At 39.4% G+C, this 26,179-nt stretch overlaps 1 protein-coding gene across 2 annotated transcripts in view; it reads right to left on the reverse strand.

Moving 5' to 3' along the window:
• GALNT3 (polypeptide N-acetylgalactosaminyltransferase 3) overlaps nucleotides 1-26,179 on the reverse strand; it is a 46,796-nt gene extending 20,617 nt beyond the window's left edge. Inside the window, exons 1-3 of one of the 2 annotated variants that reach the window (XM_011958027.1) lie at nucleotides 25,901-26,173; nucleotides 1,898-2,019; nucleotides 832-1,449 (exon numbers count right to left, since the gene is read on the reverse strand). In XM_011958027.1, the coding sequence (XP_011813417.1) occupies nucleotides 832-1,346 (515 nt within the window). In that variant the 5' untranslated portion in view covers nucleotides 1,347-1,449; nucleotides 1,898-2,019; nucleotides 25,901-26,173. Of the gene's footprint in view, nucleotides 1-831; nucleotides 1,450-1,897; nucleotides 2,020-25,900 lie in introns of both variants that reach the window. The other variant, XM_011958026.1, reaches the window with a different exon arrangement.

A 26,179-nucleotide genomic window follows, 5' to 3' on the forward strand; every position in this document is an offset into this window, starting at 1 on the left:
GAGCGCAGATCTGTGCCACTGCACTCCAGCCTCAGTGACAGAGAAAGACTCCATCTCAAAATAATAATAGCAATAATAATAATAATAAGAAGAATGAATAATCTGCTGAGGGCAAGCCGGGTGCAGTGGCTCACGCCTGTACTCCCAGCACTTTGGGAGGCCAAGGTAGGCGGATCACCTGAGGTCAGGAATTCAAGACCACCCTGGGCAACATGGTGAAACCCCGTTTCTACTAAAAATACAAAAAATTAGCCAGCTGCGGTGGCAGGTGCCTGTAATTCCAGCTACTCGGGATTGTTCACAAAAAATAGGGCATTCTGAAATATAATTAGGTACTTAAAGACTTTGAATCAAAGTAATCACATAGACTGTGAATTGGTTTACAAATCTATAAAATATTATCCAACAGTTCCAAAATCTTGGCATATTTTTAAACATTTTTATTCTAAAGAAATACACAGAGAAATGGAAACAATTCTTCTACCTTCTGCATTTCCCATAAAAATTGTCCAATAATTCCCCCTAAATAGATGAGAAAGCTACAGTATTTAGGAATAAAGGATTTCCTTGTGGATAGCAGTCAGATCTAGAAATCAGTTTTCTAATTTCCAAGCTAATAATTTTCATATCTGTACTGCCTCACCAAGCATAAATGGGGATATGTAGCCTCAATCATTATAAGCAAAAAATAAATACAACAGGTTAAACAAACAGTATTTGCTGATTTTCTGCCTTAGAGTAGCTAAAGAACAGGCAACTTCCTTAGCTCACCCTTCTGTCCCCTGCAAAGCCTGATGATAAAGAATAAACAATAAATATTCTTCAACATACTCAGGAGGTCGAGTGTCTGGTCCAAGATCTCGGTGCAAAGAAATCCTGTCACTTGCGAAAGCATTAAAACAGTGTTTAGCTTCCCCACGTTCCTTTTCCTTTTGCTCTTCAACACTTAAATTGGTTGTCTTGAATGCTTTACCAGAAGCACCAGGTGCATTTGAATCCTGAGGTGGACGGTCAAGAACAGGCTTCAATTCTGCTGCTGTATAATATCCTTGCAAACAAGGTCTCTCACCAACATCAATGTTTTGCCTGACAGGTGCTCCTATTTGCATTTTTGGCATTGCATCCTTAATATTGTTTACAGCTTCTAGCATTAAATCTAACATCTTGTTTTTGTTTTTCATGTTTCTTTCCATCCTTGATTCCTCTTTGGAATATTGAACACTTACTTCTCTTTGCATTAAAACCAAAACTATAATAAAGAAAAAAACTACTGCACCAAGCTTCCAGAACTTTTTATGGTAATGTCTTTTAATGTGTAATTTTACTAGTCGCTTTAGGTGAGCCATTCTGACATTAAAAGCTTGTCGCTTGACAGATAACAGTTACTTCTTCTGTTACTTATATTTTTTATCATAGATTTGCTGAGAAGGTATCTTTAAATGGTAGTACCTATAAACAGAAATGATAGATGGTATTAGCAGCTATTCAGTCCTACAGGCATGGCTCAATTCATTCATTTAACCAACAACCGAACATAAGCTACCAATGTACTCTTATGGTTAACGAGAATACAAAGATATCTCGTCCTCAAGACAATTACACTTTTGGAAGAAAATAATTGTTACGATTTACTACAATTTATTGAGGTTGCAAAATATTGATATTCGTCTCCATTCAAAAATACATTCTTTTTAAACTCTAATATCCACTATTTATAAAATTAATTTTATAAATATATTTTGAGTCAAAAAAGAATATCTTCACTTGATAACCAAGGAATCAAAGGGCCTCATTAAATGAATTACAAAAAAGAGAGCTCCATAAGGAAGCAAGGGTATACTGATAAGTACTACCAGGCATCCACCTAAAATAGTGGCCTTCATTTTATGTAGTTTACTTTCAAACTAAGGTCTACTCCAGCTTAACCAATGACGATAATATAGCAGTTTCATCAATAAGTAAACTATCATTCTCCCAGATTTTCTGGCCCAATAGTACTTGTGAATCCTGAAGGAACCCCTAAAAACAAGAAAATCAGTGGCATTTAATTTGTTGTTTTATAACAGCTAGTTTTAATAGTTCACAGAAATATAAGATCTAATAGTAAAAAGAGAATTCATTAGCTTTACTTGCAGTGTCTCTAGGGAGCCTATAGAGGTCATTAAGTTAAAAAAGCAGAATTTGGTTTGATAAAATGTTGCTTGCAATTGACCCTAAGAACAGGATAGCAAGTTTATTAAACCCTAATATAGGACAATAGGAACAAAGGAAAAGAAAAATAGGACTTTTCAGGAAACGATTACATACTATGAGCCGTGATAGCCAGTCAAGAAATTTGCAGGGACAAAGGGGAGGGAAAATGCCTGTTCCTCCTATGGTCTAAATACATTTTAAAGGAAATATCATTTATAGCAATGAAAATTAACTTTTGACACCTTCTTTAACTTCTCTTCCAAAGTTCTCACCAAATTTAAAGTAAGAAAACCAGGTTCCAAGATGGATTCTCTGGTTTTTGGCAGGAAATTTTAAGCAGAATAAACAAAATAGACAGAACTTAGTTCTATATACTATTTCTAATTCTATATTCTTTTCAGTATGGAGTGGACACTTCTGCTCCAAAAGATAACCCCAATTCTGGCATATATTGTTCATAAAAGTGAGATTCCAATATTTGTGAGCTTTGGTTGCTTTAAGAATTTCATGTAAAAAATGAAATGACTGCTCCAGCTTTTGAAAAGAATATAAGAAGTTACAGAACCACACAATGACAGTTGTGTAATTAATTATGTGTCAAATGTTGTGCTAGGCTGTGGTTACAAAATTAAAGATAGCCCTTACCTTCAAGAAGCAGAATTGAAATATAGGAAGTCAGAGGCCAGTCACAAAGCAGTGTGATATGTGTTATGACAGGAGACAAAGAAAGCTACACAGGCTTGGAACAGTGGCTCATGCCTATAATCCCAGCACTTTAGGAAGCTGAGGCCAGAGGATGACTTGAGACCAGGAGTTTGAGACCAGCCTGGGCAACATAGCCAAGACCCCATCCTACAAAAAAATACAAAAATTAGTCAAATGGGGTGGCACATGCCTGTAGTCCCAGCTACTCAGGTGGCTGGCTGAGGTGGGAGGATGGCTTGAGCTCAAGAGGTTAAGGCTGCACTGGGCTGTGATTGTGCCACTGCACTCCAGCCTGGGTAGCAGGACAATACTCTGTCTCAAAAAAAAAAAAAGAACGAAAGAAAAAAAAAAGAAAAGGTAAACAGTGTAGAGGGTCAGGAGAAATGTTAGAAAAATTTTCTTAGAGATGACACTGTTGAGCAAAATCTTGAAATACAAGTACATTTTAGGCAGGTAGACAGGAGGGAAAATAGAGAGGGAATATCAGATGCAAAAACATAAAAGCAAGAAAAAGCATGATCAGTCCTTCAGTACAGCATAAGTGGAAGGCACAGGGAGAGAATGACAACTGATGTAGCTCGAAGGTCAGTTAAAGATCAGTTCATAAAGTCTTGTACATCTTTCAGTGAATTTGGAAATTATCAATTTTTTCCAAAATAGATGGAATAGAGAAAACTGTTTTTAAGAAAAGATCATAATCCTCATGCCTGTAATCCCAGCACTTTGGGAGGCTGAGGCGGGTAGATCACAAGGTCAGGAAATCGAGGCCATCCTGGCTAACATGGTGAAACCCAGTCTCTACTAAAAATACAAAAAATTAGCCGGGCGTGGTGGCAGGTGCCTGTAGTCCCAGCTACTTGGGAGACTGAGGCAGGAGAATGGCGTGAACCCGGGAGGCAGAGCTTGCAGTGAGCTGAGATAGAGCCACTGCACTCCAGCCTGGGTCACAGAGCGAGACTCTGTCTCAAACAAAAAAAAAGAAAAAAGAAAAAGAAAAGATCATAATCAAATTTCTGTTTTAGAAAAATCACAAGTTTTTAAGCCCCAGTAAAGGTGATGGATATTAATGAGATGAGGGGGGCCAAAGGATGGAGTGGAATGATTTCAAGAAAGTCCAGGAAGTGGAATCAAACAACGGTCTTGGTGAGAGAAAGGGAAGAATGGGAGATGAACGGTGATATGGTTTGGCTGTGTCCCCACCCAACTCTCACCTTAAATTGTAATAATCCCCATGTGTCAAGAGCAGGGCAGATGGAGATAATTGAATTATGGGAGTGGTTTCCCCCATACTGTTTTCGTGGTCATGGATAAGTCTCACGAGACCTGGTGGTTTTATAAATAGGACTTCCCCTGAACATGCTCTTTTGCCTGCCATCATGTAAGACATGCCTTTGCTCCTCTTTCACCTTCTGCCATTATTGTGAGGTCTCCCCAACCATGTTAAATTGTGAGGCCATTAAACCTTTTTTTCTTTATAAATTATCCAGTCTCTGGTAAGTCTTTATTAGCAGCATGAGAACAAACTAATACAAATGAGTAAAGTGATAACATTAACAAAGGCAAGAAACACAAGAAGCAGCATAGATTCAGGGTAGGAATTAAGGAGATAATTTGTTCAGTTTTGGATGTAGCAAATGTAATATGCTAGTGGAACTTCCAAAGTGAGTTTGGATGAGCAAGAAGATATATGGGACAGGAAATTATGAAAAAGCTCTGCAGTAGAGATGAAAACTTGAGTCAGTCTTGGGGTAAATGTAATGTAAAACAAATAGGACAGAGAAATACCTACATTTAAGGGTAGAAAAAAAGAGACTGACTGGAAAGAAAGTCCAATTTTTCCAATCCTATGAAGAGTGGGGGGCAGGCAAAAAAATAAAAAACACAAATGAAAACACAGATAAATTATCCATGTCAAGTAGAGGTAATTTTACAATCTTATCTCACACTTGAGAGATGTTAAATGTGTAACAGTTGGTTGACCTTTAAAATTGAACTTCATTAGACCTGGTCTAATGGGCTTTAGTGAAAAATGAGAAGAGAACCTTGGCAGAGAGAGTAGTTGTAGTCATGCCTTCAAGATCCTAAGGCTTAGGATTCAGGGCACTTCCAGAATAATAGGGCAGTAACCTCATCTATGGGGTTCCAGGAAGGTAAGAATGGGCAAAATGTTGGGGTCTCACAGGAAAGTGGTTCCCAGTTGATGAACTACAACCTCATCCCCTCTAAGTGTATCTTGACGAAAAGTAGACATTCATGAACCTGTGTTCACCTCCTTTCTGTTCCTAAGAGGACTAGCCCTCCCCCACCCCCGCCAAAAAAAAAAAAAAAGGCAAAAATAGATAGCCTTCCCCAGGGCTATCTAGTGATACTCAATTTTTCTGTAGCTAGAGGTAGGCTAAATTAGGAATTTGAGAAGAATTGAGCTGGTTTCCCTGAGATATTTTGACAGAACATGGAAAAAGAGTTCAGAGAAAGCACAGAATAGGAGGATATGACAGAACTAGATTCTTCCACAGTAGTGATAGTTTTCCCAAAACATTTTGTGTCAGAAATCATATCTGTGGTTGGGTGGGAATTGAAAAGAAGGATAGAATTAATGATGCCGATGGAAGAGAGTTCTTTTTAGGAAAAAATCATAAAGTAGAGGAATTCTTCATCAGAAGGACAGTAATCCTATCATTGTGAGTGCATGTGTAACTAAGGACCCACTCAGTTAGTAGGTTTTAGTTTGGGACGCTTATAACAAAGGAGTTAAGGAAAGCTTATGAAAGACATGGATAGCATCCTATTCATGACTATTTTTCTGGCACTTACCACAATGTTGGTAACACAGTAGGCACCCAGAAAAATTTGTTCACTGGAAAAAGGAAGAAAGAGGACAAAGATTTTTATCAGAAACAACAACAAAAACAATCCTTAACTTGTGTTAAATGTTAACTAGGTCCCTGGTATTAAATGACATTTAATACATAAGTTCTCACTCTCTCAGCAATATTGTGAAGTATTATTATTATTTTTTTTTGTAGAGATAAGATCTTGCTATGTTGCCCAGGCAGACTGACCTTGACCTCCCCAACCCTCCTATCTCAGCCTCCCAAAGTGCTAGGATTACAGGCATGAGCTACTGCGCCTAGCCCTTGTTATTCCAATTTTACTGACTGATATGGAGAGTCAAAGAGATTAAGTAGCTTGGCCATGCCAGTTCAGTTTAAGACCAGCATTTTTCTAACTGTGTTCAAACTCAGGTTCAATGTAAAATCCTGAGCTTTTAACTGACATTATCTAAAATAAAATGTTTAAGAGTCAAGAACTGATATCCTAAATAAAAGGGATAAGAAAAAAAAACTGAGGAAAAACCATAAAAACTATAAATAGCTTCCTATCATTGGGTAATGTTTTACAAATAAATGATTTTAAAACTTTTCAAAGTACCTTTTCAGAAATAAAGATTGAAAATAAGGTTGTAGATCTTAAAATGGAAGATTAAGAAGTTGAGAACCTTACAGAGGCAGAGCCTAGAAATAGGAAGATGATGTTTTGATCTTTTCAGACTATTTCTGAATCTTCTCTTATCAACCCTGATCACTTAGAGATTCCAACATCGATGGGATTATGACTTTTCTGTACTTTGCTGTTAATGTGCAATATCAGGCTTCCATTAATGCTGAATGACACTCAACACTAAGCATCTCTATCAGTTGTCTTCAATTCTGGATATACATTAGTGGAAAGCTCTTAAAAAGTAAAGTGCCTTAGACTTCACCTCTGATTTAATTGGTGTGGGGGCAGGGCATATACTCTGCTTTTGTTGTTACTTTACGCTCTCCAGATAATTCTAACAAGCAGGGAGGGTTAAGAACTACTTGTCTAGATCACAAGATTTGGGCAAATCAAAACTACCATCTGATAAGGGTTATATCTGTCCAAAGGCAATCGCATTACTAATTTCTAATATGCCAAAGATGAGTGTTTCAAAATAGATTCTTGATGTAAATGAATAGAAGTTATTTAGACTTGGAGATATATAATAAAATCCAAAGCAGGAATGACCCACAGTTTTCCAAAAGGACACAGGGACTTATGCTGATATAAATGAGGCACTGAGGTTTTATTGCAAATTATGATTCTATAAAATCATTTTATAAATATTTTATTCCAATCATAAAAATGGGAAAATTGATACCTGAACAATGAAAGACATAAGCCAAAAGACACACAATAAATGAATGAGTAAAATGAAACCAGGATTCTTAATTCCTTTTTCTGGGAATAATGCCATGTTCCTTGTCAGTACTACCTGCCAAATTGGAAGACCTACGTAAAAACAGCTCATGAAGCAAAACAAATCTCTCCTACAATCAACTTCCAGTTGGACTCTGAAGTTTGAGAATTGATAAGAAAAAAACCAGCCCAACAGCAAACTCAGGATATAACATGTCATATTTGCACATTAGAAATGATTAGCAGATAAAGGGTTTGTTCTTCTTGTACACTTTCTAAAACCTTTAAACGCTATGTCCAATATGGCTATTTGCTAATTACCAAAGATCAGATTTACAGAGGAAGAGAAGTCAAAAATCATAAAACAGTTTTTAAAAACTAAAAAAAAAAAAAAAATTTCAGAGATCTTCTAAATTCTAAATTCTTATGAATTTCTAAGAGTGAAATTCAGAGACCTGGTTTTAAAAAGTTATTAATCTGTATCCTGGTATATATGTAGACATTTTAAAAAGTCATTAATAGAAATATTCATAAAGTGAAAAGCTAAAGCAATATACACAATTTTAACTGGTTGTGACACTGTGTTAAAATCAATGGATTATTCTCAGGGGTAAAAATATGCTTCCATCTGAAATCTTACAAATTTAAAATAATCTAATTAAAAAGTGGTGGCTTCCAGTTAGCTAGACTACAGCTTCTCAAACTTTAAAGTGACTATGAATTACCTGGGGATCTTGTTTAAACACAAATTGAGAAGGGAAAATATCAAGGTAACATCCATCATGATTGTCCCTCTAGATGGAGAAGCATAGGTTGCAGAAATACTAGTTGTTCATTTAACCTAAAAATTCCAACTGAAGCAATTTTCTGAAGTAGTGGAAAGCAGAACATTATAATTTTACATGAAAGTAACATTTAATGAAATAAGATAGTGGTTCCTTTCACTTCTTGTTTCCATGTTTGTGACAATAAACCATTACAACTCCAGGGGTTTAAAGTCTGGTTCCTGATGAATTTAACTGCCATGATGTCTAATTTGGTATATAAAACTACCTTACTACTGAATTAAAGCATACTGTAAAGAGTTAGGGGTAACCACACTAAGCAGAAAAAAACACAAAATTACATCCCAATATCCTAATACAGATTATAGATTAAGAAAAGTACACTATTGTGAATTATTATAAAAGTCATTGGATCTTTGCCACACATTATCTATCATCTGTATTTCCTAACTGAATTCAAAACAAAACAAAGAAAAACAAAATTTAAAGACCTTGGCCTGATAATAAACCTTTAAGTGCTTGAGTAGAAGTTTTATTATGTGCCCCTCATCTACTGGTTAAAGTGTTAGGGAACAGAGGAGTGGCAGAAAGTCATTTCTGCTTGCATTTATTGGTGGATCAAATCTCATGGTGTTTTGCTGCTGTAATTTGTTAGTTTTGATTATGTTTAAGTTCATGTTTACACCCTTGGCAGCATTTCTTCTGAGCAGGAAGTGGCACGTAGATGTATGACAAGAGACAAACACTGATGCAAAGCAAACTGCATGGAGACAGCCACATTCTGTCTCAGAGCAGGTAGCAGTAGACACACCTCAAAGATCTCAGCTAAAGGCAAAGTAGAGTTACTCTGGGTGGCTGGGCAATGGCACCAGTGGATAACTAAACTACATGCAATTGTTATAAACTAAGAACAGCTTTCTGAACAAAGATATCTGCAGGTTGTGAGACAAAAAGCTGAGTGACAGAGTTAACCATCAGCAACTGTGAGGCACAGGTTTCAATACCCACAAGGACAGGGTGAGACATCCAACTTCTCAGCTACCCCTAGTCAGACAGACATCTCCCTTGTCGTCATCTCTGAATGTGAAAGGTTGCTGATAGAATCTGGATTTGTGAGCTAGCCAACTCTATCTCGACAGTTTGACACAAACCAGTAATTATGATACTACATTACCTGTCAAGGGAGTCACAAACTCAGGGTCTCACATGCTGTTTCCTGCTACGTCTGCACCTGTGAATGACTTTTACATTACGGATGAAAGATATGCATTGATTACTTATGGCATACTATGGAGTAGAGGAATTTTGAGAAGTGATTTAGGTGGATCCAGAGATTATTCATGTAACTGGTATTCCCTCCCCCCCAGGCAGAGGCACTGCATTTTAAAACATTTGTCCATCAGCCGGGCACGGTGGCTCACGCCTGTAATCCCAGCACTTTGGGAGGCCGAGGCAGGAGGATCATGAGATCAGGAGATCAAGACCATCCTGGCTAACATGGTGAAACCCCGTCTCTACTAAAAATACAAAAAATTAGCCGGGCGTGGTGGCGGGTGCCTGTAGTCCCAGCTACTTGGGAAGCTGAGACAGGAGAATGGCATGAACCCAGGAGGCAGAGTTTGCAGTGAGCCAAGATTGCGCCACAGCACTCCAGCCTGGGTGACACAGTGAGACTCTGTCTCAAGAAAAACAAAACAAAACAAAACATTTGTCCATCTATTTACCTTGTAAACATAGTTGGTGGCTTTTGGATTAGTAAGGAGATAGAAACCACATAGTAATTTGAACAGAGAGAGTTTAATACAATTGAGTATTAAAAGAGGATTGGAGTAACAGGAAATTGCCTAGTGGGAGTTAAGGAGAATTCTAAAGAATACAGGAGTTGTAAATACAGTATAAGGGGCAACCACTCCCCCTAAGGCTGAAATAAGTGTTCAAGGAAGAGCTCTCCTCTCACCAGGGCTGAGATCCAGAGATGTCTATGGAAATGCCCTAGTTTTGACTACCTGCTAGAAAAGTCACAGAAGTACTTCATTCATGGGACTTATCAGAAATCTGACCCTGAAGTTCCAGAAGAGGCTGTTCACAGCCGGGGACAGAACCCTAGAACTAGCTAAGTGCTGAGGAAAACTGCCAGCTGCTGAGGGAATCTGGAATCACAGAGGTTGTCCCCTGCAGGAGTTTAGTGCAGTTTCATGTGCCACACAGGCAACAACAGCTCTGGGCTGGCTGCCTGGGACAAAGGTGGGCAGCCGGCTCCCTAGACACCCAGTCTTGTGGGTCCCCCAGTTGGCATGTGTGGATCTGAGGTGAGAGTTTGGGGAGCAGTGACTTGGGTGACAGAGCAGGTCCATGGTGTCTGTGGCTCAGGGGTACACCACTGCTGCCCAAATCAAGCTCTAAAGAAAGTAGAGTGTGTGGGGGACACCAACTCTAGAAAAAGCTGTGTTCTGCAGGTACCTAGTACTGGAGAAAATCATACTGGGGAGTGAGCAGTAGAGGAAAACCATGCTCCAAAGGAGCTTAGCCAGTGAGCATCACAGAAACCAGAAAGAGAAGCCTCAGTCACTTCAGTGTCCCTCCAGTGCCCTCTACTGACAAGGCTTAACATTGAATGAGCCAGTAAAAAAGAAATATTTACAAGGCCCAGCTCCATTATTACAGAGCAGGCTAATACAGTAAATTTGGAACTAAGAGACAATAAACTGATAAGCAGCAAAGTCTACACTTTTGACTACTCAGCTTCCACATGCACCCTCTCCCACACACTTAAACTCCTGCACAATAACAACGCAATTCTATATTTCACCTAACAAAGTCTAACTGTCGTTCTTTATAAGTGAAGAAGTTCTATTGCCTCAAAAATGAGAGACATAGAGTCCTAACAGCCATTGTAGCCACTGCTGTGACTCTAAGTTACTCCTTAAATTGTGTCACAGTGTCACTAAATATTCTGTTACCTAATGTTTTACTATTTTGTAAAGTTGATCTCCAATGGCTTCTATTTAACAGTTTTTAAAATGAAAATGAGAGAGAATAAAATTGTTAATATATACCAAAAAAAAACCCTAGATACAAGAAGCAAAGAAGAAATGTGCATTGAACCTGGGAAAGCTGATGGAAAAAATTTAAAAAAAAAATATGCAAACCTATAATAATCCTCACTTACCTAATTGGCTGCGAGGTCATAATGAATATCTATGGCTTCTTTCTTACACTAACTACTACTCTGTATTCACCATGCCCTTAAGCATTCTAGGAGTCCACAGATGTTGGTGATGTCAAGGAAGGGCAAATCCGTATCTAGAATATTTGTCTATTCTAGTGAGGAGAAGTCTCTGCCCCCTTAATGAAGGAAGAAATCCAGTATAATGAACCTGCCACCCAGAGGCTGGTTGATCCCCACAGGGGCTCAGTGTTGGTCTCTGCAGATTAGGAACTCAGCAGCAGTGCTATCCCAGTCAACTTTAGAAAGGGGAAGCCATGTTGCTGAGCCCATGCATACACAGCTCTAGTCTTGCCACAAAGACTCTGTTTATGGGCCCACTGAACAAGCACTGAGACAGCTGGAGAGAGAGGCTGACTGATGTGCAGAATGTGTCATTTTGTCCACTTGATTATTAAGAGCCTCCTCTGCAATGGATGTGCTTTTGTGGGCACTCAGATGGGATACAAATTTTTTCAGGGTCTTTTCATTTTGAAAGATTTGTTCACATACCTCTTCCTCAAACTAATGACCTTGTCACCAATCTTCCAATCTTGTTCCTTCCAACTCTGACCATACATACACCATTAACGACTACCTATCGATGATCAATATAGATCTGTATTTGTAGGCATGTCTCATTCCCAACATAGTGGACAACCGTATTGACTGTTCAAATTTCTGCCTACAGAAAGAATGTTCCTTATTGAGTATTATTCACAGTTACTCATGGGTAGAGCTGTAGTGCTATACAGTCTAATCTTGGGTAGTCCTAGTATATTCTTCAGATTCAGATTCATCTGCAAATCAGATTTGAGGCATTTTGTTTTGTTTTTTTTCTTCTAACAACTGGACTAAGGGAATCGCCAAGAAGCCACAGGCATGAGTTGAAGGAGACGAGGCAATGCCATTAGAGTTGCTGCCAAAGAAGTCTGAGTCCCTGGTCCATACAACTTATTGGTACTATCCAGATCTGCTCTAGTTCTGTCTCATGTACTATTTCCACTCAGTGATATATTGCTCTTGTACATCGCCAACCTTATGGCACAATAGGTCAGATTTTACCTAATGATGGGAAACTTGGTCCACATGGTAACCCATAATTATACATTCAATATCTACCTAGTAGCAAGTCAGAAGCTGTTTACCAAAAAGTAAACCGTTATCTGAAGAAAATATTTATTTCAAAATCCTAGATGTCTGCATTGTGATTTTGCTATCGGCACTTTCCAGAGGCTCCATAGAGCATTCCTCTTTGGCACAGATACTAAGAGAGTCATTGAGTTTGCTAGATCATAAAGCTGAAGTGGCAGCATAGCCTGTACTGCTGGGCTTGCTGCAGAGCCTTCTTCTACTTTGATCATCATTAAAAACTGGTAGCCTTGGCCGGGCGCGGTGGCTCAAGCCTGTAATCCCAGCACTTTGGGAGGCCGAGACGGGTGGATCACGAGGTCAGGAGATCGAGACCATCCTGGTCTACACGGTGAAACCCCGTCTCTACTAAAAAAAATACAAAAAACTAGCCGGGCGAGATGGCGGGCGCCTGTAGTCCCAGCTACTCGGGAGGCTGAGGCAGGAGAATGGCGTAAACCTGGGAGGCGGAGCTTGCAGTGAGCCGAGATCGCGCCACTGCACTCCAGCCTGGGCGACAGAGCAAGACTCCGTCTCAAAAAAAAAAAAAAAAAAAAAAAAACTGGTAGCCTTATGAGTTACTCTGTAAACAGGTTGAGGTAGCATATTCAAATGTTGTGAATGTTGCCCCTAAATTCAAAAATGACTATTGAGGCTGGGTGCAGTGGCTCATGCCTGTAATTACAGCACTTTAGGAGGCTGAGGTAGGTGAATTGCTTGAGCCCAGGAGTGCAAGACCAGTCTGGGTAATATGGCAAAACCACATCTCTACAAAAAAAACACAAAAATTAGCCGGGTATAGTGCTCACCTATGGTCCCAGCTACTCAAGAGGCTGAGGTGAGAGGATTGCTTGAGCCCAGGAGGCAGAGGTTGCAGTGACCCCAGACCTCACCACTGCATTCCAACCTGGGCAACAGAATGAGACTCCCTCTCAAAAAAGAAAAAAAAAAAAAAAAGTCTATCAAGCATAGTGGCTACTGAATGCCCAGAAATTTTGCTGAATTTCTCTGGGGCTGATTTGTCACTGTCTAATTCTTATATGCTCTACAAGGATAGCTAAAGTATTTGCTACTTTCTTCTCATCAGAGACAATCAGCATAATATCATCAATGTAGTGGATCAGTGTGATGGCTTGTGAAATGTTACGATGACTAAGATTAAGAATTGATCTAGCCCTGAGGCAAGACTGTGAAGCCATATTGTTGGCCCTGCTAGATAAAAACAAATTGTTTTGGGTGGTCCTTGTAAATTGGCAGAAAAAGATATTAACTAAGTCAATAGCTACATACCAAATGCCAGGGGCTATGTGGTTTGATAAGGATATTACATCTGGGTCAGCAACTACATTTGGAGTCACCCAATAATTAAGTTGAGGGTAGTCTACAGCCATTCTCTAAGATCCATTTAACTTCTGCCTAGGCAAAATAAGTGAGCTAAATGGGGATGTGATAGATATCACAAGTCTTATTTTAAATCTTTGATAGTGACATCAATCTTGACAGTTTCCTCATGGATATGTTATTACTTTTGATTTACTATCTTTGAAGAAAGGGGAAATTCTAAACTCTTCTACTTAGCTCTCCTATCACATGGTCCTCCCTCTATGGGTTAGCAGGGGTGTCCAATCTTTTGGTTTCCCTGGCCACATTAGAAGAAGGATTGTCTTGGGCCACACACAAAACACACTACCACAATAGCTGATGAGCTGGAGGGGAAAAAAAAATAATTACAAAAAAAATCTCATAATGTTTTAAGAAAGTTTACAAATTGTGTTGGGCCACATTCAAAGCCATCCAGGGTCACATGTGACCCATGGGCCACAGGTTAAACAAGCTTGGTTTAGAGAGTCAATATGGAGATTCTGCCAGTTACCCAGTATGTCTACTCCAATTATTCATTAAAGAACTGGGGAAATAAGCACAGGCTAGATCTGCTGACCCCCTGGACCCACTATGAGTACAGCTGGAACTAAGACTCCACGTGTTACCTGAGCACTGTAAGTCTCCACTTTGAACAGTTGGCTACAATACTTTTGGGTCCCCCTAGGAATTAGTATGAAAGGTCTGATTATTTCTTTTTCCCCAAAGCATAGTCTCCGGTAAATGGCTACAGTTCCCTTTGGGGCAAAGCTCTGGGAGTGTGAATTGACTTAGACCTGAAAACTGAGTAAGATACTGTGCCTCTTGAATGTAGCAATGAAAGTTAACTTTTTTGCTACCAGAGCTAGAGTTTTTCCTATTATATTGATGAAGGGATGCTATAGTACTACTTACGTAAATCTTACTCATTAGCTACCACTAGGCATATACCAAAGACAGTATCTCAGCTCTCAAAAACATCTGCAAGCCAATGTTTTCTGATACCTCTACGTCCCAGCTTTTCATTGTGGGAGATGTACATACTTGGTGGATAATATGTATATACTTGTGGATGTATATATATTTGGTGGATAAGGGCTTACTGCCACTTGGCTTTTGCTGCTATGGAATTTCATCATCTTCAGTGAAATCAGAGAGCCAATTTCAATGGTCTACAAAGGAGAGCAGCCACAGATTTTTTTCATGGAAAAAGGGAATCCCTTCACTAATGTACTACTTAATACTTTAGTGAAAGAAGTATCTACTGGGCCTTTTTATGGCATGTGTTTGGAGGATGGATAGATTGCATTCAATTAATTCAACCAAACATTCCTTTTTTGAAGGAGTCCAAACACATACAAGCAGTAGGCAATTTCTCTCCATTCATTCTTCCTTTGAGGCCCCAAGAATATTAAGGAATAGGGAGTGAAGGAATAAAGAAGATTGCTTGCTCAATTGTTATCATTTTGCATTAAACTTTCTACAGGTTTACCAATGCTGATGTGATAGATACTCCTCCCCCACCTCTCAGCTTCCATTACCCTGTAGAAAAAGTGTCGACAAACTTTTTGTAAAGGACTAGATAACAAACATTTTTTTTGCTTTGCTGGCCATATTGTCTCTACTGCAACTATTCAATTCCGTTGTAGTACAAAAAAGACAGTTTGTAAATGAATGAGCATAGCTGCATTCCAATTAAACTTGTTTTCAAAAACAGGTAGTGCATCAGATTTGATCTAAGAACTATAGTTTGCTAACCCCTGCTGTAGAAATTCTAAAAGACTTCAATCTCAATATTTATAAGTCTCCCCATATTTACCACTTCCCCATCAGTTGCCACCTCCCCAGATGTAAAACAGAATTCTTTTCAAGTCTTCCATAACATCAGTTTTTATTATACATAAAATCTGTGTCTACCTTTAAGATTAGGCTATATATGTGCCTAATTTGAAGCAAACAATATCCTTCCACTTCTCCAACTACCATCTGAAATTCCTGCATTATCCACTCTTCATGGTTAAGGTACAAGAAAAACTCCTTTAATATAAAATTTGGGTTGGAAATAAACCAGTCTCAGCCTAACCTTTAATTCTTCTATCAACAGATGGCCTCAAGTAGGGTAATTTTACCCAGAACCATGCATAGTCAATTACCATATACCGTGAGGCCTACTAAACACACACTGAATGCCAAGCTCCAAATAAGGGAGGGTGGGGTGCTTAATTCCACGGGATTTACATTTAATTATTTAGGCAAAGGGAGAGGCCCTGATGAGTTTTAAGTAAGGTGATGACCTAATGAGAACTGAAATTTAGAATGGTTATCCTTGAAGTTGTGCTGAACATGGAGTTTTTGGGGAGGTAGAAAAATCTGATAGGAGGCTAAAGGCATTCAGGATACCCTTAAAAGCAATCCAGGCAAGAGATAAATATAAGGGACACGGAAGCTTGGAAACAGATTTTGGAAGTAGAGTTAGCTGAGCTCAGGAAATGAGTCAATGTGGAGGCTACGGAGGTTGTTAAGTTGTGATGGGTGTTAAAGATGTGTTCTGGGCTGGGCGCAGTGGCTGACGCCTGTAATCCCAGCACTTTGGGAGGCCGAGGCGGGCGGATCACAAGGTCAGGAGATCGAGACCATCCTGGCTAACACGGTGACCCTGTCTCTACTAAAAATACAAAAAATTAGCCGGGCGTCGTGGTGCGCGCCTGTAGTCCCAGCTACTCGGAGGCTGAGGCAGGAGAATGGTGTGAACCCGGGAGGCGGAGCTTGCAGTGAGCCGAGATCGCCCCACTGCACTCCAGCCAGGGCGACAAAGCGAGACTCCGTCTCAAAAAAAAAAAAGATGTGTTCTGGACTTGTTGACAGGTGCTAGCTAGCTAGGTGCTTGTAATCCCAGCTACTCGGGAGGCTGAGGCAAGAGGATTGCTTGAGCCCAGGAGTTCAAGACCAACCTAGGAAACACATCAAGATCCCATCCCAAAAAAGAAAGGTGCTAGCTAATGGAGTGCTTTCTCTTCTGCATTATCTTCAGTGGTAGACCTAGAACTCAAAAATATGAGACCAGAGGCCAGTGAAACTAATGGAGGCAATGATAGAGGGTAGAGTACAAGAAGGAGACTGAGGTCACAATAGAAACAAGTTTTATCCAGTTCAAAATGATGGGTCACATCTGAAAAAAAAAAGGTCATGTTCAAAAAGCTCAAAGAAAACAATTTCTATGAGACACCCTGTCTGCTTTATTAATTGTCCTCTAGAAATGAGCCCACTCTGCCATTAAGTATTTACTATCAGATGTTTTTCCCCCTTTCTTCTTACCTCATTTGACTTAGAATTATCAAACTTGCAGGGCTGCTTACTACTCTAGTCTCTGTCAAAGCATAAATCAGATGTGAGGATGACTTCTAGAAATCCCATAGATATGCTAATGCACTAGTGAAATGGCACACCTGTAACTTGCACATTAAAGCATTGTTCTAATATCAAAGGGTTGAAACAAGCTAGAACTCTACCAGTAGGGAAAGAGATAAATTATGATGGAGTAATATGATTAAATATTATGCAAAATAAAAAGCAAAGCTAATTTATATCCTGATATGAAATGATCCCCACAATATAGTTAAATGGGAACAAAAAAAGCAAGCTTTGTATTTTAAAAAGAAGGAAAATACATATGTATTGTTTTTATATTTTTAAAAAATAGCATTGGTTGCCTCTGGAGAAGAAAACTGGTGTCAGAGGACAACAGTGAAAGGAAGATTTATCATATACCCTTCCTAACTTTTGAAAATTGCGAACTTCAAACAACTGGAGTTCACAAACAACTGCAACTACTAACACATGTTTAAGAATTAAATAAAACAGAAAGGAAAATGTGTAAAGGTAGAATAAAGAGTTTTAGGCATGCAATATCTCACATTTCTTAATTCCATGCACCATTTTTCAGGAAGCTAGTGGTGGATATGTGTTTCATCCAAATGAGGGTGTGAATAAAAAACAAAAGTCATAGTCTCTAAGGAATAGCAGCTGTATCAGAGATGTCAGCAAAAAGAAATTCCAAACAACCACCACGGAACAGGCCTAGAGAGCAACAGTCCAAACGGGGAGCACAGATTTCTCCAGTAAGGGACCAATAAATCTGTTATGTTAGACTACATGTAAAACCAAGCTGAAAAGATGTTAGAGTACACAGAAATTGCACTCTAATTGACATATGGAAACACTAAGCCAAGTGTTTTCTTAAATGAGTTCATTATTACTCCTAGGATTTTAAAAAAAAATTCTACAAGTAAAGAATCCTACTTGTAATATGCTTGCTGGACTCAGTAGTAAACAATATCTATGTAATCACACTAAATAAATACTAAAAGGCAAACAAAACAATGTGAGAATTATATTGGGAGGTCAAGGAGGGAGAGTAGAGGTGGCTGTGTATGAAAGATCTAAATATTTATCTACCATAATGGGAAGTCAGTAGATATTGCCAAATATTGATACATTAAGAAACAGCAGTATAAGTATATTATTTGAAAAGGTAAGTGCTGGAAGAAACATTTAAATAAATGCAAGTAGTTGCTTTTAGGCAACAGGACTGGGGAGATGAGAAAGGAGGGGCAGGGTTGACTGGACTTTTATTGTTGTTGGAAGTCTTTTAACAACCCTATTTTATTTTGTTTATATGTAAGTAGGACATATGTACAGTCATGTCCTGGTATCTGCAGGAGATTGGTTCCATAACCCCTGTGGATACCAGCATCTGCAGATGTTCAAGTCACTTTTATAAAATGATGTACTATTTGGATTTAACCTACGCACATCATCCCAATTACATTAAATCATCTCTAGATTACTTATAATGCCTAATTCAATGTAAATATTGTGTAAATAGTTGTTATACTGTGCTTTTTTATATTATTTTTTATTGCTGTATTACTTTTTTCCTGAATATTTTCAATCTAAGGTTGTTTGAATCTATAGACACAGAATTCATGGAAATAGAAGGTGAACTGTGCAGGATTTGGAATTGTATTGCTTGGACTTGAGTCTTGGCTCCAGTCTTTCACTAACCTTGTAAATAGAGGCAAACTACTTAATCTCTCAATTTTCCTATCTTTAAAATAGGGAGGAAAATAGCATGCACCTCATAGGGTTGCTTTGAAGATTAAATAAGTAAACTCATGTAAATTGCTTAAAATATGCCTGCCATGTAAGTGTTCAATAGTAAATAAGGACCAATACTTATTATGAGAATAATATAAACTGTTATTACTTGATAAAAATATAAAAGCATTAATAACTAAAATCTATTTTAAAAAATATGGGCCATATATTAATGTCTGCCTCCTTTGTGGGGAAACTTTTGTTTTTATAAGTCAATGCTCTCAGGTACTAAATAGGACTTTATTTCTTTAGGCTACAGTCTTCACTCTAACCCATAGTTAGGGGGAAGGATGTGGTGAGATTGTTGAAAAATTCCAAGTTACAGTTAGGGATGAAAAAGTGGGAGCTCAAACTGGAATTTGAAGACTGCACGTTAAGTAGTTAGGCCAAAAGGGGAGGAAGAGCCTTCCAGGCAGGGAAGACCACTTGCAAAGACCTAGAAGCAAAAGGAACACAGCAATATAAAAAGATTGGTGGAGCTGGAACAATGATGAGTGTGCTGTGTGTTTGATGGGAGCCAAATCATGCCAGGCCTTTGGGCATGTTAAGGAGTTTGCCTTATCTTAAGGGCCCTGAAGGGCTTTATGTAGGATATAACATAACCACATATTTTGAAAAGATCACTCTGGGTGCAAGGTGAGGAACCAACAAGCAAGAAGCCAGAATTAGCTCAGATAGACAAACAGGGAGGCCATGGCAAAAGTCCAGGCAAGAGATGATGATAGAGATAGGAATGAATAAAAGTAGATGGATTTGAGAAACATTTAGAAAGTAAAACTGACAGAACTTGGCATAGGACTAGCTAGGAAGAGATGAAAGGAGGACTGCTAATTCCAAGAAATCTTTTGCCTCATTTTTGTTTTTCTTTGTTTGGGAGAGGGTTTCAGTCTAGTCTAATTCAATTATATTTTTTAAGCAAAGGCTGCTCCTTTTAAGCTCCTCAACAATAATAATATACTCAATTGTGGAATATGTATCAGCAAAAGCTGCAAGACATTTCAATTACAAAGTTAACTTTTCACTTTTAAATGATAAAACCCCCAGATCTTGGAACAGAACCAAAAGGCCCCAAAATAAAATAGAACTCAAAGTAATGAGATGGAAGTAACAGCAAACCAAATTAAAGACTAATTAAGACAGTGAAACAAGTTTGCTACTCCCCAGTTTCTTTGGTTACTTCCCATTAAAAAGGCAGATTGGGTTGGGCGCGGCGGCTCACACCTATAATCCCAACACTTTGGGAGGCCGAGGCAGGCGATTCATGAGGTCAGGAGATCAAGACCATCCTGGCTAACATGGTGAAACCCCGTCTCTACTAAAAATACAAAAAAAATTAGCCGGGTGTGGTGGTGGGCGCCTGTAGTCCCAGCTACTTGGGAGGCTGAGGCAGGAGAATAGCCTGAACCCAGGAGGTGGAGCTTGCAGTGAGCCGAGATCCGGCCACTGCATTCCAGCCTAGGCGACAGAGTGAGACTCCGTCTCAAAAAAAAAAAAAAGCAGATTGACTTAAATACTGCCTGCCGATGCCTCTCCCCTCTCTGTGACACTTCTACTCCAAAATTTTTATTCCACAAAAGGCTTAATGGAAAGGGAAATTTTGCATATTTTGCAAATAATCCAAAAGGGGTGTGTGTGTGTGTGTCACAGACAAGAGCAAAAGCAGAGTGTATTTATATCATGTCAAGCAAATAATAGAAGTATACACAGGACACCTCACACTGCTTAGGTATATGTGGAGACGTGGGTCTTCCCAAATGAGGCAAGACCTTCTTGAGTCTTAAGAGTCATTAAGAACTATAGATAGAGGTAAAAGTAGAAGGAAAGGCACTCTCGGCAGTGAGAAGTGCAAAAGAAAAGCACACACACAAAAAAACAAGAAGTCTATTGTTGGGAAATAAAATGTCGGCTTATGGAGTATCAATCCAGAGTTAAGCAAGTGTCAGATCCCATGGGACCATTTTAAGGGATATCCTGTAAGCAACAGAAAATTGTCGAAGGATTTTAAGTGACAGGGAGAATTTCTAAAAAGATCATCCTCATCCTCCAGATGATGGACTTAAGGATGACAACACTATCTGCTGAGATACCAGGTAGGAAGCAGCTATGATACCCTAGTTAAGAGATGTTAAGACCCTTAACTAGAGCAGTAGAAGTGAAAGAAGAATTTATGACTTGGAGAGAGGTGTAAAATGTTAAATGGATTCAGTGTTCTAATGGTTGTTGTCTTAGTTCATGCTATAACAAAATACCTTAGACTGGGTAATTTAAACAACACAAATATACCACTCACAGCCTGAAAGCTGGGAAGTCCAAGATCAAGTCGCTGGCAGATTCAATTTCTGGCAAGGGCACATCCCTCATAGATGGCCTCCTATGTGACCTCACATGGAGGAAGGGCAAAAGGCTAACAAGCTTTCTCAGTCCTCTTTTATAAGGACATTATCTTTTATAAAAACACAAGAGGCCAAGGCCCTCATGACCTAATCACCTCCCGAAGACCCTACTCCTAATACCAATACACTGGATTTGATTTCAACATATGAATTTTGGAAAACACAAACATTCAGACCATAGCAGTTGTAGAGGCTAAGAAAAAGAGTTTAAAATTACCTCTGGATTTTTGGTATGGCACCTGGATGGTGGTACACATCTATGATTCACTCCCCCAAATCCCTGCAGCAACATGTGTTTCAAAATTCAGGATTTGACAGCCTGTAGTCTCAGCTACTTGGAAGGCTGACATGGAAGGATCACTTGAGCCCAGGAGTTCAAGATCAGCCTGGGCAACATAGTGAGACTTTGTCTCATTAAAAAATCAGATTTTTTTGGATATTAGAAAGGTGATATGGTTTCCATACCCAATGTAAGAGTGTACCCAGCAGGGCCTGGGGCAGTATTATGTAATCAAACAGCACTATTTCTGCAGCTGGACATAACCCACTAAGTTGGATACACAATCACAATAGCCTCCTGACAGTTCACTCAGGCTTTGCTCCAATTGAGTTCAGGTTTTGCTAACAAATGAGTTAAATTTTGTTTTGCTTTGTTTTCAGAGGCTGATTTTGGAATTATAGACAAGAAATGGTACAATGTACTGCTTTCTATAGATAGAATACAGAAAGTGAGCAGGTTGTTCATTTGTTTGTTTTTTGATGAGATGAAGGTTCTGGTTTGAACATATACAATCTCTGGTGATGAAGAAATGTTAAGGATGTCCCAGAGACAATCATATAGAAAAGAAAATTAGTTTGGACAGTTTGAAACTGAAACAATTATAGGGAAAAGGTTTACTTGGGGGAATATTCTCTATTCAGTGCCAAAAATAAGAGCCCAACTCTGAAAATGACCCAAGGAAATGTCATATAATTGTCAGTAGTCTCTAATGACCTAGAATTCAGAGTGCTACTTGTCTTTGCTTTTCAATAAATGAATGTACTTTCGTCTCCTGCCACTGCTGGAATTGATTTGAATTCAGTTTTCCCCCTGAGTGTACATGAGTTGTGTTATATTTTACCCAAATTACATAGTATGAATTATTTTGATACTAACTAGATGCATAATTGAACAGGTAATTGAAAATACCTTCCTTTTCAATAGGATTTTATATCCATAAAGTATCCATCATTCCAAATGTATTTTTACACTGGATGAACTAGAGAACTGAATACATGTGAAGATGATCCAGACACTGATCGTTTCCAAAATCCTAAATATGATAACATTTTCCTTAGGAGAAATATTTCACTCACCAAGAATGTAAAGGCACGTTAAAATTGAAAGTGTCTACAGAAGGCTTAATTATCCAATCAGAGCTTTCAAGACTACATTCCTACAAATCATTTAGGGATCTATTTTAATCTCTCAATGTAGTCTTTTGGTGGAGAGGGGAAGTGTAATTCCTATAATTTGTCTCTTATACTTGTTTCATAGTAAAAGAGAAAAGCATTAAATATTAACAGAATATAAACCAAATAATAAACTGGCTATGTTTTCTCTAATAAATTTTTTAGACTCCACCCAGGACTCTAACTCATTCATAAAACTTTAAGAGTTTAGAACAGAGCTGGACAGAATGTTTCTCCCTCAAAATTTCACTTAATTCTTACCATCAAAATCCCCTCAGAAAAAAATATTTCTACTTTTTCCTGTTCCCAAATACACTACAGCATGATGAAACCCATTCAACACAAAATATGTATAATGAACAAGGCTTCATACAGTTCTTAAGATTTTAAAGGTTTAATCTAGCACCAAGGTCCTGGAGCTTCAAGCCCTACAATACATGTTTAATTAGGATTACAGTACAGTTTTTAAGAAATAATTTATTTTCTTTCATGTGAGTGGGTACGTGCCTGTGTGTGTGTGTGTGTGTGTGTGTGTGTGTGCGCGCGCGCGTGCATGTATGACACATAGAAAAAGAAAGCTGGTAGAAAAATCAGCCTTAAAAAAAACAAAAATTCAACGGAATAGTGCTATTTTCACATTGTAGGCTCCAGCACATTCGTGGTCATAAAGAGGTCTAATGCGTTTAGACCAATATTTTAAAAAATAAAATAATAAAGAACATCCAAGTTGTAAGGTTAAGCACTGTTTTATATTAATAAAACTTGTTTCATTTATATACACTCACATTGGAGTTTTCGGAGTTGAGGCAGAGAATAAATTAGTTGTTGAGGATTGCAGTAAAAGGAAAACAAAGTTTAAAGAAACTTAGTGTTAAGGACGTGTGCTTGAAACCAAAAATCTGGAGTGTTGCAAACAGATGAAAGGCACTGGGTAGCTGCCTCATAAAATATATTTTAAGCCAATATAATAAAAAGATCAGAAGACTAAATAATGTTATCCACATTGACTTAAAAAATTAACTGTGGCTTGGAAATATCAAGAAGGAAATAAAAATCTCAATTGACATGGCATCGTTAATATGCATGCTATTTCACAATGAGAGGAGCATGATGCCTTCACTTGGTAGTCTCCATGAAGTCAGGCATCATTTGGACAAGTAGAAATGAGGGTAAATCAGAGCTGAAGAAAGAGCAATAGACTATTCTGTAATTACAAAGGCCTTACAAATTATATGAAAGAAAAAAGATAAACATCTTACGATAAGTGAGGATGTGGGTGGTAAAAAGTAAGATACAGGAGTCATGAGTCAAGCCACTGGAATGATCATGCCATCTCTGGGTGAAATGAAGTTAGAATACCTCTCTTGGCTTCAATTTTTCACAAATGAATGGTTTCACTACTGAATCTCCAAAGTGAGAAAGGGATCGCCAGAAGGCTAGGGCTGGAAGATATTCCTGATTGTTTTTAAGGCTTTGTTATCTTAATCTAGGAAAGCATTATTTTTCCTATTTAACAGATAGGTTAAATCACACCGTTACTCTGGCTAATGAAAACATGTTACATTTCTCACTAGAGGTTAATAGGAAAGACAGTCTGATAACATCTGCCCAGTAAGTAATGAAGATTAATATTCAGAATTCAGGGAACAACTCCTATATCTAATATTTAAACAGTATTAAGCATATTTATTTCTCTGTATGGAGATGAGATTAAGAGGTCAGGTGAGAGTCTTTCAAGAAATGTAGAAAATTCCTGGTTGAATTAATAATTACGTCCTGTTATGCTGTGGTTGGCTTTTAGATTTCCATGTAATCTTAAAAAGAAGAAGAAAAAAAAAACCCACTACATGTTGCATAAGGCATTTTAAGATAAACATACCACTTAAAATATATTTTTAAAATATGCAGAGATAGAACAAAACAAATCTAGTGGAATTGTTATTATTATTAGAAACTCCTCTGTAAAAACGATGGCTAAAGCAATACATAAAGAAAGATTCTCGGTACAAACTGCTCAGAAAGTTTAACATGCGCTAGACTTCAGATATTAAAAGTTAAATTTAAAAAAATCTGATGGCATGGTGTGACTTTAACCTCATGGATTTTAGCCACAAACTCAAAGAAAAAATACATACAATAAAAGAAGCAACAGAGTTTCTCACAAGCAGAGATTTTTCTAATTAAAATGCTGTCACTTTAATATTTTTTAGCTATAGAATTTGAGTGTAAATGTCTTCATTATGTATTGTAACTTCTCTAGCAAGTTATGTTAACTTAATAACGTTTTCAGAATCGGAAATATTGGTAACTCGATGGGATTCTTAAAACAGAAATAGTTTCTTTGATGAGTTGGAAAGAGAAGGAAATAAAAGTCTAAGGTAAGCGCCAGTTTCACCCTCAATTCTTAGGCTTCAAAAAAGCCTAATTAGGCAGGGAAAGGAATTTGGGCCCGGCACACCCAAGCTTAGACGTGGCAGGATCCTAAAACAATTTTTTTTTTTTTTTTGAACCTTTGAGTCATATGCCACAGGCAAACCATAACCGCGATATACAGGTCCTTAAGTCAACAGGTCCTCTAAAGAGATGGTGTGTGGTCGGTGCGTGGCAGTTGGATTTCCTCCCGCCACGGAAGAAAAGAACTCTTCTCCATTGGACAGGAAAGTGGGCCCAACTCTGGCTTGGAGAGCGCACCCGGAAAAGCGCAGAGTCGAAACAGAGAGAGAGGGGTGTCTGCGTCCCGGCCACAGAGCCCCTTCCAAACCACTCGGAAACCATTTAAATGGCTCGGCGGCCACGGTTTGCTGCCCAGAACTGTTTGGGGTCCCCGGCTGGGAAAGTTGCCTGGCAAAGCCATGCCCTTCGCCGTCGCGGGATGCCCTCTCGGGCAGAGAGGCTGGAGGAGACAGGCAACCTGTTAGCCGGAGTGGAAGCGCGCCCGCCTCCCGCCGGGCCCTCCCTCTCAGGGTCCCCACGCTGCGACCCTCCCAAGGGCAAGTCCGGGGCCACCAGGTCTTTGATCTCGGTCCAGCTCCTCTGGGGCCGCCCCACAAGGACTGGCGGGGCACCGTGGGCGAGAGGGTGTGACTGGGCTTCCCCCGGGGCGCCACCTGCCCCTTGGCCCGGAGAGCCCCTTTCGGGGTCTCTCCAGGGGCAACGGAAACACTGCTCTCGAGACCGACTCCAACCGGCCACCTGGACCGTAGCCCTGTCCCCAACATATGAACCCCCGCGGCTGTCCTCCCGCCTGCTTTAACGCAGCCCAGAGGTACCGCATCTCCCTCCGCCTGTCGCCGGCTTACCTGGCGGGCGGGCAGGGCAGGGCGGCGGGAAGCGGCGGCCGGGCGGGCGCTGGACGTGGGCTGGACTCCAGGTGCAGGTGGCTGCCGCTGCGACTCCGGTTGCTGTCGCTACAGTTGCGGCTAAGTAGAGCTCCTCCTCCGCCGCCGCCTCCTGCCTTCCCGCTGGGCCTCCCGCGTTGCCTGGAGAAGCAGAATCGAGGCTCGGCTTCCTCTTGGAGTCTCCCAGGTGAGCTCCAGTCTGCGACGTCGGCAGGGGCGAGGCCCCGCTCCCGCGCCTGC

Source organism: Colobus angolensis, unplaced genomic scaffold (genome assembly GCF_000951035.1).
Source record: "Colobus angolensis palliatus isolate OR3802 unplaced genomic scaffold, Cang.pa_1.0 Scaffold456, whole genome shotgun sequence".
Lineage (NCBI taxonomy): Eukaryota > Metazoa > Chordata > Mammalia > Primates > Cercopithecidae > Colobus > Colobus angolensis.